At 35.9% G+C, this 16312-nt stretch overlaps 1 protein-coding gene across 1 annotated transcript; it reads right to left on the reverse strand.

Annotated features, from left to right (window-relative positions):
- Positions 1-6939: 6939 nt before the first annotated feature.
- On the reverse strand, positions 6940-7983 carry LOC115980683 (flavonol sulfotransferase-like). The gene has a single exon (XM_031102911.1). The coding sequence runs from the start codon at positions 7981-7983 to the stop codon at positions 6940-6942; it is 1044 nt and encodes a 347-aa protein (XP_030958771.1).
- Positions 7984-16312: the final 8329 nt, after the last annotated feature.

Genomic DNA, 16312 nt, shown 5'->3' on the forward strand with positions numbered 1-16312 from the left:
AATGATTGTTTTTTAATAACCATATACTCACTTTATTTTATTTAAAAAAAATTATATAATAGTAGTAATAATATTGGTAATTTAAAAAAATAATATTTTTGTTATAAAGCAAATTTTGTAAGCTTTGAAATTATATATCTATATATATATATATATATATATTTTTTTAATTAATTTATTTATTTAATATATGTATCCCTGCCAAATTTGTGTTCTAATTTTTCAAAAATTGTCATGTTGTCATACCGTATCCACTCCCATACCCACACCCATATCCGTGTAGGACCTTCCTAGGTTTTGGCGTTTTGTTTGGGTACACCATTCACGCAATATGTAAACATCACAATTAAGCATTTGGTCAAAACTACTACGACCTGTTTGGTTGAATTTATTTCTATTATAAAAAAGAATAAATACTTGCGAGAACAAAGTCTAGAGTAAAAGAGTATAATGGGATTGAAGTTGTGCATGGTCATATTAGTAAGTATTTACTAGAGGTAGCATTAGAAATAGGTTTAATTCATTGTAAGCAATTCAATTCTACTGGTAGATTTGTCTCCTTAAGGGTTGACAGTAAACCCCTGAGTGTTTTTTCCATTAGGGTTTTCACTTCTTAACCATATTTTTTGAGTTCTTTACTTTCAACACTTATTTATTTAGCAAAATTGGTTTGTGGTTTGATTAACCAAAATTAAAAGTGACAATCAAAATTGGTTAATTAAACTTTTAGACATAAAATTGGTTAAAATTTAACATCCACGGTCTAAATTTCCCAACAATCCAAGATCTACCAAGTAAACATTTGATATAGGACTCAACGCACATCTACACAACACAAATAAACTCAAACAATCTATTCCAATCAAATCTACACAATTTGAATTAGAAAAAATAAAATACCAAGAAACTTGTAGTTCAATGAAATAGTCAGTTCCTTATCATGACAAGAATCATAGTTTGAATCTTTCCTCATTCAATGTTACAACTATCAAATGATTAAGAAAAAAAAATAAACCAAAGAAAAAATAATATATACATATAATTTATTTATTAAAAAAAAAAAAGATTTTGTGAGGAGAAAGACCACCATGCACCTTTATATATATATATATATATATGAGATGAGTTCAAGTTACACCTGGTGTAACTCCTTAAAAGTTACACCTTTTTTGTACCGTAGATTTCTAATAGATCCAACGGTTGAAAAAATATCATTAAATGATTGAGGATTTCCACCTTATTTACCTAATTAATAACAGATTTTCTCTATCCTCATTTATTGCTTTTCATAGACCTTATTGGGTATTGTTTAACTATGTCCCTTTCTTCCTTAAAAAAACAAAAACAAAAAAAAATTGCAAGCTAGTAACAAAAATTATTTTTATTATAGAACACACTTTTGATACTCTACGTCTCTACCACCTTCTTTCATTGATTGACACTCCACAAGATCTGATGCTTTCTTTACATAAACACTCCTCTTGTCCTACTCCCTTCTTTATTTTATTTTTTGATCTCAAATCCGCCCTATCTTCAACTGTAACAGCTTTAACTGAACCCATAGATATATATAGTGAATGGATTGATGAATGTGAGCGGGTCAACAACCTTGAAGATGATGGTGCGTAGGAAGCCATTAAGATGTTAATAATGTTGTTTCTCTGTTGGAAGAGAAAGAGCAAACCAAAAAGTATGTAGCTATTGTGTCTGGGTGTCTTGAGAGGACCTCGTTGGTGAGGTCTCCATATTTCTGAATTCGATATAGGACTTCTCCATATATAGTAAGTCTGTAATACTTTAGACAACAGTTTGGTAAAAATATGGATCTTGTAACTTAATCGGGTTGTTTGATGATAATGCCCTTGTTGCGTAAAAGATTCAAAAAAAAAAAAAAAAAAAGAAAAGGACACAGTTAAACAACTCCCAATGAGATCTATGGAAAGTAGTAAATGAGGATAGAGAAAATCTGTTATTAATTAGGTAAATAATGTGAAAAGCAATAATCATTTAATGTTATTTTTTCAACCGTTAGATTTATTAGAAATCTACGGTGCAAAAAAGGTGTAACTCTTAAGGAGTTACACCAAGTGTAACTCTTAAGGAGTTACACCAGGTGTAACTTGAACCTATATATATATATATTATGCAGGCTTTCTCTCTCTCTCTGTTAGCCTAATCACAACAAAAGTCAGAAATCCAATCTCTTTTGGCTAGGTTCTCTCTCTCTCTCTCTCTCTCTCTCTACACTATTTTCTTGGCAATCAAACATAGTTCTTGACTTCGATTGATTTGGCTTTGCTTCAAATTCACCGTGCTGGTATCGTTACATCTAGATCTTGTATATATTTATACTTTTCCCTATCCAAGCCCGCCGATCAGGTATCTTCTATATGTTCATTGATGAACCTAATTTCTAATTCTCCTTTAAAACCTAACCTTCAATCTTTATATTTCTTTGTTTTTTAAGTCTTAAATTCGATTGTTTCTTTTCGTGAATCTTAATTACTGAATTTTTAATTTTGGAATAGTTGAAAAGATGGCCATTGATAGCATAAACATTCCTATTGGTGTTTTATTTTGATTTTGGATTTTTTTTTTCAGGTTGTCTTTTTTCTACTCCTATTGACAAGTAAAATGTTGGGTTTGGTAAAGTCAAACAGCCCATTGTCTAGCAGTTGTTTCCAAAACTTCCAAATCGAAGTCCAATTCAGTGTGTGCTTGTCTTGATAGTTTGTATTGATTATTTAGAAGTAAGAACTGAACTGCTATCTCTAGTTTCTTTATTTTATTCTTTCTTACCTCTCTATACACTCTCTACATTCCGGATCTTGAATTGGTACCTTTAAAAGCTGGGCAAAAGAATATGGATTCAATCCAAGGTAAAACAACTAATGCATTCCAGCCCATAATAAAATTATATAACTTGGGGCTGCCCACACATCTCCTTGCTATTTATGCCACATTGCCACTCTTGCTTGCTTTTAATAGCATAGAACTATTACTCTTGCTTGCCTTTAATAGTTCAACTAAGAATTCATGTTTTGCATGTATTGCAGGTCAGGTATTAATACTATAATATTATAGATAACCAGAATTCTATTCTCTATGACCCTTACTTGTGAAACAATATTTTCTTGCTACACATATGAAAAGCAAAGGGATGCACCAGCTGCCACACTAGTGCAGCACAACAAGCCACCCAATGCAGCAGCCAGTGCACCAGGTGATGTAGACTCAGCTGCCACACTAGTGCAGCACAACATGCCACCCAGTGCAGCAGCCAGTGCACCAGGTGATGCAAACTCAGCTGCAACACTCAGTGCAGCACAGCATGCTACCCAATGCAGCAGCTCATGCATAAATTCAAGATCAAAGACAAGTGAAGTTCAGATTGAAGATTCAAGTAAAAATCCAGAGTTGAAGAAATTGAATAGATGTAATTACTCTTATAAACGATAGTGTGGTTTACTTGGTCTGCTTGATGAGTGTACAAAAACGACCTGTAGTTTTGTTAGTTAGTTTAGTTAGTTTTGAGTCAGACACGTGTGTGAGTTTGTTATGTTTGTTGCGTTGCGTTCACACGTGCTTGTAGCGGTTAAGTTAGAATGTATATATACAGTTGTATAATTACTGAATTAATCAATGAAAACAGTTTTCATCAATTTTTTATAACACACATTACATGTGCTTTATGAGAAAGTGTCTTTGTTCCTGCTATTTATATTCGTGTTTAAGAAAATTTGAAGGATTCAACCTATGGCTAGAAGTATTAGAAACTAAAAGCTCGGATTTGTGTATAAACACAAGAACTTGTTTAGACCTCCAATTAAAAGTTACAACTCGGTTGTTTTTACTCTAATTTAAACTAAGTGCAAAATAAGAGTAAATGCGAGCGAACAAACAATAAAACTACTCTAAGCCATATTCATCAAATATCAATAATAAAATGAAAGCTAAAAGAGTAGGGAAGAAGAATGCAAACACAAGATAACACCGAGACGTGTTATCAAAGAGAAAACCGAAGAATTCGGCGAAAAACCTCTCCACCGCCCTCCAAGTGACGGTAAATCGTTCCACTAAAGAATAAGTTGAAGTACACGAAAAACAAAAGACCCTCCAAGCCTAGTCTATCCCATATACTTGAGCCCTCCAAGCTCTTGCTACCAACTAACTTGACGAAGCCTTGTCTTTACTAACTTTTCCGAATCACACAATTCAGCCCGATTGCATCCTCCAATGATTGGCTTCTTCCAATACTTTCTAGTAGCACCAAAACCTCACTTTACACTCAGATTAGGTGTGGCAAGTGTTTGGGCTATCAACCTCTCAAGGATTTAGATATGGAGAGGTAGGGGTAGAGGAAAACCACAAAGGATTGTGTAAATGATTGTAGGTATGACAATCTCTAACTCTCAAGGGTAATTTATAGGGTTTTCTCTCTGAAAAGAACTCTTTACAATATGTGGGTAATGAGGATATATATAGTGTGGGTGAAGACTTGGTAGAGCAGAAATGAAAAAATAGCAAAACAGAATGTTTCACAAGTATTTCGTGGGAATGCCTTACTCGTGAAACACTCGCGAAAACCAAGCTGTCATGACTCTTCGCATTCCAGTCATGTGCTCTACACGTGGCTTACTTCGCGAGATAGCTTCTCGCGAATCTTCTCGTGAAATCCACTTGGTCTTTAATAAGAGCTTGAGTCTTCACACTTTCTCTCATACACAACCCTTACAATAAAATCCCACATAAAATACAGGGAAAAATAATTGAACAGAATTACAATCAACGTTGGCACAAAATTAAAGTCAACACAAAATAGTTGTAAATAACAACTTTACAGAAACAATGGAGTAATTGCAAGAGAAGAATTGGCAGAAGTGCTAGAAAACTTGGAAGCATGTGAGAATTAGACTGGTGTTTTAGTTTTTTTTTTTTTTTTTTTTTTGGATTTTTTTTAATTAGTCATTTTGAAAACTTGGAACTATTTGAATACTTGAGAATTAGACTAGTTTTTTAGATTTTATATGAGAATGGAGTTCAATTTGGAATTGCACAATTTGTATTTATGTTTCTATTTTGAATCAGGTTATTAAATTTTGACTAATCTAAAAAAGTGCTTCTAAATTTATTTATTTATTTTTAAAAAGTAAATACTTATTTCAACGATTACAAACTATTGAAACTTATCTTAAGACAATTAGTTTCAATGATTTTTAATAATAGTACGACATTTAGTAACTATTTATAACGGTGGAAAACATTTTTCAACGGGCAATAAGATTTAGTTGGAAAAAATTCTCGACATAATTTTTAGTGGTAGTTCTCGACAGTCATTTCAACCGTCAAATGTATTTTTTTCAACGATTTCAACCGTTGAAATTAGAATAATTTCTTGTAGTGAAAGGGATTAGAAAAATTGTTGTATATGTAAACAAACGTTGCACAACCCATAGAAATCACTAAGCACATCTATCTATACTCTCAACAAACTGATCATAATTGGGATTCTTTGTTATCAGGATAGTGCTCTCATTGTAAATGCTAATCAAATATAAAGTACACCCTAAAAAAGTTATACATAATTAGGATTCATTATATTAGTCTATTACTCTATTACTCTATTTATCTATATGGTCTAATCTACCTAGTCCATGTTCAATATGGGACTGAGCACACACCTACGTAGCATCTTTGTAATCCAAATTCATACAATCTATGTATTGAAATCTTTTTCATTTCAATTCTAGGCATCCACATCAAGACTGGTTATAGGTTATACTGCTCCTAAGCCAAATGATTTTAGCTAACCTAATTTTTCTTCCACACAATTATCACAAATTTTCTCAAGAACAAAAGCAAAGAAAGTTTTGTGGTGAAGTTAAAAGGTCAATAAAGTTGTTGAACGGGATCAATTGCTTCAATTTGGTGTGAAATTGGCCAAACCTTAAAGTGGAAACTTTCACCGAGGTTGACTAAAGTTTACCAGCATCCTTTACTTCAATTTTTAAAGCTAAACTTGGCAAATCCCAAAATTTTATAGCTAGCGAAATAGCAAAGTTGATCAAGTTTGATTAGAGTTTGACATGAAAATCCAACTATCTAATCAAAATGAATGTCAACGCATCACATAAATATTTAAATCTTCTGTTAAATGATTGCTTACGGCAGGCTGAAATTGGAGTTAAAAATTGGGGTAGATATTTTAAAAAGATTGAAATTGCTTGACATTGGACTTAATTTGACATGAAATTGCTTGAATGTCAAGCCAAGTTTCACGCGATTCGTTTCTCAAAAAAAAAAAAAAAACGTTTCACGCAGTTTTTTTGCTCAAAAAAAAAAGTTTCACGAGATTTCATGGTTTCCTCCAATAATTTTTATTAGTACTTTTCTTTTCTTTATTCCAAATTTCTTGCAGATTTCTTTGGACAGTCACTTTATTTAAGAAAAGTTTATGACGTTAGTCAGCCAATCCATAATAATATTCAAAAAAAAAAATCAAATAAAAAAAAAAAAGAGGAAAAATTAATGACATTGAGGTTCTAGAATATTTAGGCCCCATTCGGTAATAGTGTTTAAATAACGAAAATTATTATTTAAACACCACAACACGTATTTCCACATACTTTTTTACCCACGCGTATTTTCACAAAACTTAAACAACGTTATCAAAAATCTCTTACCAAACAGGCCCTTATTAACTAGAAATTTTATTAAGTAACATACGAGTGAAATATAATTTTAACTAGCATATTGAAACCCTAAAATGGAAGCCATTTGAAATACTACAACATGCCTTGGTGCCGCATATTATTTTGTTTCCATATTTAACCATAGATTCTCACAAAAAAAAAAAAAAAAAAAAAAAAAAAAAAAAAAAAAAAAAAAAAACACTAAACCATTTTTATGGAAGCCATGAAAGTAGAATAGACACGCCACTTATGCATTAGGTAAAACGTGTAATGTCAAACCAGAACCATTTAGCTTTTGCTCAGTTATTTGATCTAGTCGCGTTGCCATTTCAGGTGTAAGATAATTCTTCCAATCTCCAACTTTACCTTTTCTAAAGTATGTGTTGTTTTTGAACTCAAATGTGTTGACTCCAATTCCAACATCCAATCTTGCCTTTCCACTTTTATTCACCTCCAAATTGGACAAATTCTCAAAACTACATAGGTCTATAATCTTTTGCACCACACCTTTATCTTCTTCCTCCAAGGAGAGAGGATAGCCCATAAATTGAGCCATTTTCTTTATCCAATATTCAGTTTTTTTCTTCAAATTTTCATACTTTAAAAACAGTATTTTCTCTGGCGATTCCAAACTTGCTCTCCAATACCCTAATAAATGGTCCCAATATGGTCCGCCAGGAGTGAATCCTTCACAAAAGAACTCAAATGCATCCTCCAAAGGAAGATCTTCCCAAGCCGAGACTTCCTCACCCTTAGGACGCACCCTGTGATGAAATTGCCATAGAGACACAAATGCATCCTTTGGATCCCTGCATATGTAAACAATTTTACAACCAGAATTTATAATGGATTTTGGTAAGGAGGTGTAAGGGATGTGGGTGGCCACAACGGGCACATCTAGATTCAATTTTTGTGGGCTTGAGTGAAGTTTAAACTCCAAGAAGGGTACACAATCATGTGCCAATCTTGTGAGTAAAGGGTTTGTAGACTCATCAACACAAGATCGTGTCGTGATGGCAAAAGCCAGAGCTTTAAGCCAAGTTGTGCCAGATTTCGGAGTGCTACTCAAGATCACGTCGTTGGGTTGAGGCTTGAAATGGTCTTGAGCACGCAAGATTCCTTCTAACTGGAATGAACTGCACCAAAAACGTTCGTACAGATAAAGATCATTAAACATGAGCCAAGCACCTTTTCTTTTTGGGACGGTTGACATGATTTCTTCTAATTTGTTACTGGTTTTTGGATCAGACTTGTACTCTTCTGCCCCGTTACTTTTTGAACCATGATTCATTTTGGAAGAGGAGGATTCCAATGGTAGAAAGCAAAACTAGCTGGAAATATATTGGAAATGCATGTATACCTGAATGAGAAAGAAAGAAATCATTATACATAGCAAGTAGAGTTCATCGTTGTATGCATTTCAAGCCTCCCATTTCAAGACTATTGGATAAGATCTCTAAAGTTTCCTGTCCTCATTCAAAGAAAATTTAGATGTCATTTCTGAAAGTTCAAATAGTGTATAAAACACCCTTGAACGTTTAGACCTCCAAATACAAAATAACAAATTCAAGCTTTATGACAAATAACTAGTGTGCGGAAAATGAACATAAGCTATAAACAGAATTGGAAATCAATCTAAGCCAATTAAAAATCACATCCACAGCAGAAAATAAAAGACAAAGATAAAGGGAAGGAAGATGCAAATACAATGACAACACACGATGTGTTATTGAAGAGGAAACCGAAACCCTCGGCGTAAAACCTCTCCGCCGCCCTCCAAGCGGTAAGTAATCTACTAGAAAATGTAGTTGGGATACATGAACAACAATAAACCCTCCAAGCTTAATCTACCCAGTGTACCTAAGCCCTCCAAACTTCTTGCTCCAACGAGGTTACGCCAAACCTATTTCTTTTCTAGCTTCCCGGATTCCGCTATTTGACCATAGCATCAACCAATGTAGATTGGTTCCTTCCTAACTGCTTCTCAGAACACCAAACAACCCTCTCACAGTAATAGATATGGTGAGAAAAGGTTTTGGTAAAAAGACCTCTCAAGGGTTTAACAATGGAGAGGAAGAGAGTTGAGGAATTTGAAGAGTCTCTTATGTAAAGATTGTGGATGGATCAATCTTGTATAACACTAGGGTGTCTCTCTCAAAATTCTCTCTAGAAGCTCTCATTCTTTTGTGGGTATAAGGGGTATTTATACTGGGGTGAGAATGGAATGTGAAGAGTCAGGTTTCTCAAAACAGAGCTGGCTTGCGGCCTGACTGAGTCGCGAGATCCAGCCGCGAGATAACAGAACGGCCAGTTGTCCTATTTTGTCCTGTAGTGCTCCGGCTAGCATGACGCTTCAACTTCTGGCATGCTTGGCACGTGTGCTGCTTCTAGCGGCTTGCAGCCGCAAGTCACCCGCGAGATCCAGTCGCGAGTCTTTGTTTTCTTGCACACTCTTGAGCATTTCAACGCTCTATCTCACTCACTACCCTTACAACAATCCCACCTAAATACAGGGTTACTAAATGCTGAAATACAAGCAAATTTGGCACGGAATAAAGCCAACAAGATGGTTGATTAAATTTAACCTTACAATCTCCCCCTTTGGCTATTCCGTGACAAAACCCTAAAACAGACTCTAGACTTAAGATATGAGTTGGGAACAGTTGAATAAAACTCACTCACATGTAAACCTAGAAACTGTGAAGCTCTTGAATCATATGAATATGAAACTCCTGAAACACAACAATACACCATGATCATTGTATGCAGAAAAGCATGAAATGCATATGAAGCAAGCAAATTGTGATCAAGCAAAGATGGAGTTAAGAAACAAACCATGGCTTGATCAACCAAGCAATCATTACAAGGTAGTGACCACAATGGTCATTCACACTTGGAATGAACACTTGAACAAACAAGCTAACAAGCTCAATGCAAGTCACTTGCATGCCCAACACTCAACCAATGCACACAATACACTAAGTATATGCATCTAGGAACAATCCTACAAGGGCACAAGAGTGACAGTACTTAACAGGAAAATGCATGACATTTAGTTAAAAGTACTAATTTAACAAAGTATAAAAGGTTGCATAAAGCATGGTACAGACCATAAAGCCTACAGATAAAGAAAACAAACCCTAAAAGCTTACAGAAGCAACATAGGTACAAACACATTATAAACTGAAAAACAACTTAAAGTAAAGTATTGAAACTGCTTGCAGAAACACTCCCCCTTAGGTAATTTTCTCCCCCTCTGATCAAGCTATCACTCCCCCTTTTATTGTATTCCCCTTATGATATCATCTCCCCCTTTTTGTCATGGAATAGCTACATATCCTCTTCTAGCTTCCTCTGAATCTGATCTAATTAAGTTTGTAGGGAGGTAAACTTCATATCCCATCGAGTGCTGTGATGGTGTAGAGTAGATGTGAGTCTGGACATCTTGGTACTCAACTCGTGGACAGATGTCACAATGTGGTCAAGTTTTTCGTCAAGGGAGAAAGTGCTGAAATGCGAACCACTGTGAGATGTGGAAGTTTCCGGTTTGACTCTCTTCCGATTATGACCAATGCTTGCGTTGAATGTACGCATGTTGATTGGACTCGGTTTTGGGCAAGGAGATTCATCTGTTGTTGGATAAATTCCTTTGAGCTTCAAAATCCTTGAAATGAGACAGCAAAAAGGAACACATATTCGGGACTCAGTTCGTAGAATTGTTTTGCGCAGAACATGAAAGATATGAGCACAGATGTCAATCTCTACATCAGAGATTAGGTCATGAAGAAACAAGGCATGTCCGAGGTTCATATACCCAGTGCTGGATAGGGGGTACAAATTATGAAACATCACAATTGTAAGCACTCTCAGTTTCGAAGGAAGAGAGGAAACGCTAACTGAGTTTCCATTGGACAAGAATTCCAAGTCTTGTCCAAGACTATCCTTAAGGAGTTCTTCATCAAGACAAAGATCATCATACGCCGACGAGTGTTTAAGCATTGGCCGATTGATGTAAAGGATCTCTGTCAAATATGCAGGAGAGACTGAAAAACTCTTTCTCCTAACCCAGCACTTGAGTTCTTCTACTTCCACAATTGCATTGGCATAAAATTCATATACCAAATTCTCATAAGCTTCATCTAGATCGGAGAGAAGGTAATTCCAATCCTTGTAAGCAAACCATTTTGGAATGTCAGTGTCATGAAGTGACGATTGGTCAACAGGTCTTTCTAGTAATGGTGTAGCATTTCGGAAATAATTCTCATGAGTTTGAAAGGTAGCATAGGATCTGAACTTGTTGGGATCGAACACTCCTGATGAAGAACGAGTCCTTTTTATTTGAGGTGAGTAGTCATCGACATCAATGACATGCTCTTTTCCGTTGGAACTACCTCCTTTCACAGCTTCTTTCTTGAATGGAGACATTTCCAGTCTGCATCATGTAATATAGAAAGAAAGAACACAAACCAAGAGACATTATTAGCAGTGGGTTAGTTTAAAAGTATGGATAATGAAGAAAACCCTAAGAACTAGATGGAAATGTCCAGAAAAAGACAATGAGAGACAATAATTACCCAATGTTGTCACAATAGATAGTAGATCAAAGAATAATATCCGAAAAACACACAATGAGGACACCAGACAATCAAATATCCAAACACAGTCAAGAGATATACAAATATCATAGAAAGCACAAAATCCATGAGGAAAAGGCTATAACTGTGACAAAGGAAGAGTAGAGAACAAAACCTATACCTTTCCTTGAAGATTGAGAAAAAGTTGACAAAATAGTGGAAGAATTTGGAGTTTACCACAGTGGTATTGAAATATTGAAAGTGAGACCAGAAAATGAATAGCCACAGGATGCAAGAAAAGCAAATTAAGACCCTTTTTGAGAACAGTGTTTGAAAATGATCTACCTTTTGCAAACCACGCGATTTTTGCGACTGAGGTAAGTCGCCAGTTTAACCCGCCAAAACACGTTAAGGCAAAAGTTTTGAAAATTTTCTAAGTATTTTTCACGACTAGAAGTCTCACTCGCGAGGGAGTCACGAGCTGAGCCGCGAAAATCTCTGTGTACCCCTCGCAACTAGACCTTCCACTCGTGAACAAGTCACCAAAACTGACCCGCGAGCTCGCGACTGTGGAATGCGACTTGACTTACCCGCGACTGAGTCGCCAAAACAGGGCAACACTGTTTTTTGAAATTTTTCTGTTTTTGAAGAACAAAATACTTTCCAAAAACAACTAAAACACTCAAAAATCTTTTTGTGTTTGAATCAACAAAGATTGAGTATGTGAAAACATATTTTATCAAGTACAATCACACAAATAAATATGGCATTCATTGAACATAATCTTGTGTGTTGTGTGTGGGTATCAACAATGAGATAGTCCTTAGTCTAATGTGAAGCTTCAATGATCAATTCAACCAAGGCATACACAATTAGCACTAGATCATATGACTCATCTCAATTACAGAAGTATGCATATATGACCTCCTACAAGACTTGATTACATACTTTGGAGCTTTACATTTGACTCCACTTTCAATCAAAATATTTGATCTTTTTGATCCTTTTGAGACAATCACCTCTCATTATGAGAGTGATATTTGATATTTCACCTTGATGAGATAGCCTTTGGCTTTTTGAATAATCATTCACTTTAATTTTTTGTCGCTTTTCCTTTTTCCTAGTCAAATACTAGTATGTGCGACAGGCTTTTGCAGATCAATATCTCTTTTCATTTGGAGATTTACATTTGGTGAGCTCTTTTTAGCAAAAACAAAAATAAAAAGTGGGAAGATATATAGGCACAAGTCTATGCATATCTCAAGATCAACATAACCATTCACTAATCATTCATGACAAGTTTGAAGATCTATTTACAACAGTCACACAGATTTCAAGATTTCTTCCATAGTGATAAGAGTGCAAAGAAACAAGTTATGCTCGTAAATGCACAAAGCCATTGGCACAAAGGTACAAGGCAAAACAAGTTTTTGAGACAGAACCCAACAATGTCGATCAAACCTTTTGATTTTCTACTTTTTATGTGGTTTTTGGATTTTTGACACATAAAAAGGAAAAGATTGATCAAAAGCAACAATGTAAAACAACAAAAACAAACAAAGCAATTAATAGCCAACAGAATCATGCTATACAAATAGCCAACAAAGTAGTGTGTGCCCCAACAAACAAAATAACACATTGTAAATATGTGAAGCACACATCACACAAGAGATTCAAGGAATTGTACCAACACCAATGGTCTTACGGAGGGATTCAAACCGTGGACCATTGAGAGGCTTGGTGAAGATGTCCGCCTTTTGATTGTCGATGTGTATGAATTCAAGACACACAACTCTTTCCTCTACCAAATCTCAAATAAAATGGTAACGTATTTCTATGTGTTTAGATTTTGAATGCTGGACAGGGTTCTTAGAAAGATTAATGGCACTGGTGTTGTCACAAAAGACACACATCATCTCTTGAGGAATTCCATAGTCATGGAGTAATTTCTTCATCCAAAGAAGCTGGGTGCAGCAACTTCTAGCAGCTATGTACTCTGCTTTAGCAGCAGAGAGAGACACGGAATTTTGTTTCTTACTCATCCATAAGACAAGATTGTTACCAAGGTAGAAGCAGCCTCCTGGTGTACTTTTTTGATCATCCACACTACCAGCCCAGTCAGCATCTGAATACCCGGCAAGGCAAGCATTTGAGTCTTTTGAATACCACAGACCATAGTCTGAAGTTCCATTGATATATCGAATAATTCGCTTAATCGCAGTCAGGTATGATTCCTTTGGAGCAGTTTGATATCTGGCACAAACACTAATGCTGAATGCAATGTCCGATCTACTAGCTGTAAGATAGAGTAAACTCCCAATGATACTCCTATACAAGGTAGGACTCACTTCCACTTCGGAAGAATCAACATTCAGTTTAGTAGACGAGCTCATGGGAGTGGAGGCATGTTTTTTGGAGTCTAGTCCAAACTTCTTGACAACGTTTCTAGCATACTTTTCCTGTGAAACGAATAGACCTTCTTTTTGTTGTTTGACTTGAAGGCCCAAGAAAAATGTGAGTTCCCCCACCATACTCATCTCAAATTCTTTCTTCATCTCCTCAGAGAATTCAATAGCCCGATCTTCAATGGTAGCTCCAAACACTATGTCATCAACATATACTTGTGCCACAAGGAGATAATCTTCATCATTTTTGACAAACAAAGTCCGGTCGACATATCCCCTTTTGAATCCTCTATCCAGGAGGTAATGTGTAAGCCGATCATACCAAGCTCTAGAAGCTTGTTTTGAGCCATAAAGGGTTTTCTTCAATCTCAACACATGATCAAGAAAGTGAGGATCCTCAAATCCTTTTGGTTGCTCAACAAACACTTCTTCATTCAGGTATCCATTTAGAAATGCATATTTTACATCCATTTGATAGAGTTTGAAGTTCATCGTGCATGCAATGGACATGAGAATTCGAATAGACTCAAGTCTTGCCACAGGAGCAAAGGATTCATCAAAGTCTACTCCTTCTATTTGAGTGTATCCTTGAGCTACTAATCGAGATTTATTCCGTATTATCTCTCCATCTTCATCGGTTTTGTTTTTGAATATCCATTTTGTGCCTATGACATGAACATTTTCAGGCCTTGGAGCAAGTTCCCACACATCATTCCTCACAAACTGATTCAGCTCTTCATGCATTGACTCAACCCAATTCTCATCTTGAAGAGCTTCTTCTACCCTTTTTGGCTCAAATTGAGCAAGGTAGCAATGGTATGTTACATGATTGGCCAAAAGGATGTTTCCTTTTCTGAGGTGAAGACCTTCATCTAGAGACCCTATAATGTTGCTTTCTGGATGGTTCTTAATCACTCTTGATGATAGCTTCTTTGATGTGGAGACTTCATCACTCCGTGAGATAGGAGGATGAACTTCCGGAGGAGTGAGAGGACTTGATCTTCTAGACTTCGATCTTGTTTCCATTCTTGGGTTCATGGGAGTTTATTCTTCTTCCGGTGTAGATCCTTTAACTTCTATATCAAGAGCTTCGACCTCAACATCGGGTTCTTTGGTGCTCGGCCCTTCTCCATCATCAATCATCTCTACTTTTGTTAAGGCATTATCAATCTTGACATTGATGGACTCCATCACTGTCTTAGTTCTCTTGTTAAAAACTCTATACGCCCGGCTAGTAGTAGAGTACCCAAGGAAAATACCTTCATCGCTTTTTGCATCAAATTTTCCAAGATTCTCCCGATCATTTAGGATATAACACTTGCTTCCAAACACTTGGAAATACTTTACTCTGGGCTTCTTTCCATTCCAAATCTCATAGGCGGTCTTCTTTGTTCTTACTCGGAAGAATATTCTATTGCCAATGTGACACAAGGTGTTCACGGCTTCTCCCCAAAACTTTTGAGGTATTTGCTTGTTAAGTAACATGACTCTTGCCATTTCCTGAATCACCCGATTCTTTCCCTCTACCACTCCATTTTGTTGAGAAGTTTTGGGGGCTGAAAATTCCCTTTTGATTCCATTCTTTTCACAAAAAGACTCAAATCTTGCATTCTCAAATTCCTTCCCATGATCACTTCTTATCTTGGCAATAGGAACCCCTTTCTCGTTTTGTAGTTTCTTGCAAAGAATTTCCAACCTTTCATATGCTTCTGATTTTTCTCTAAGAAATTCAACCCAAGTGTATCTTAAGTAATCATCCACAATGACCATAATGTACCTCTTTCCTCCTAGACTTTCAGTTCTTGTAGGCCCCATTAGATCAACATGAAGTAACTCTAAACACCGTGAAGTAGCAATCACATTCACCTTGTGATGACTTGCCTTTGTTTGCTTTCCCATTTGGCATGCACCACAAATAGTCTTATTCACCTTTCCAAACTTTGGAAGTCTCTTAACTACTTCAAGTTTAGACACTTTAGCTACTTGTTTGAAATTCACATGCCCAAATCTATGATGCCAAAGTTCCAACATGTCAATACGAGCAGTTCTACACGAAATGGGTGCCGTAGGAACTACTCCATAGCAGTTGTCTGTAGTCCGATTTCCCTCCAAGACTTGAATCCCTTCTTCATTGATGATTAAGCATCCCTTCTTGGAGAATTGGACAAGGAAATCCTCATCACATATTTGAGTGATGCTCAAAAGATTTGCCTTCAGCCCTTTGATATATAATACATCTTTAAACAGAGGTAATCCAAGTATCTCGATAGTCCTTTTACCAAGAACTTGAGCATGACTTCCATCACCAAAAGTCACATAGTCACCAACCTTCTCTTTGAATGTCTTAAACAGTGATTTATCTCCTGTCATATGACGAGAACACCCGCTGTCAAGATACCACAAGCATGAATTAAATACCTTCAATGAGGTATGCACAAATAAGCTCACATGAGACAAACATTCTTGACCTTCAAATATAATTTTATCTTCAATTTTCATGCTTCTGTTAGATTGACATTTCATTTTCAGATTGACATTTCATTTTCAGATTATCAATCGTCTCACACAACATTCTATTTTTTCTTTTGTACTTCTTAATCAAAGATTTAGATTCAGATATGCTATTGTGTAAGATGTGATT

Source organism: Quercus lobata, chromosome 3, assembly GCF_001633185.2.
Source record: "Quercus lobata isolate SW786 chromosome 3, ValleyOak3.0 Primary Assembly, whole genome shotgun sequence".
Taxonomy (NCBI): Eukaryota; Viridiplantae; Streptophyta; class Magnoliopsida; order Fagales; family Fagaceae; genus Quercus; species Quercus lobata.

Coding starts and splice junctions, on each gene's coding strand:
- LOC115980683 (XM_031102911.1), bottom strand. CDS start 7,983: ATGAATCATGGTTCAAAAAGTAACGGGGCAGAAGAGTACAAGTCTGAT.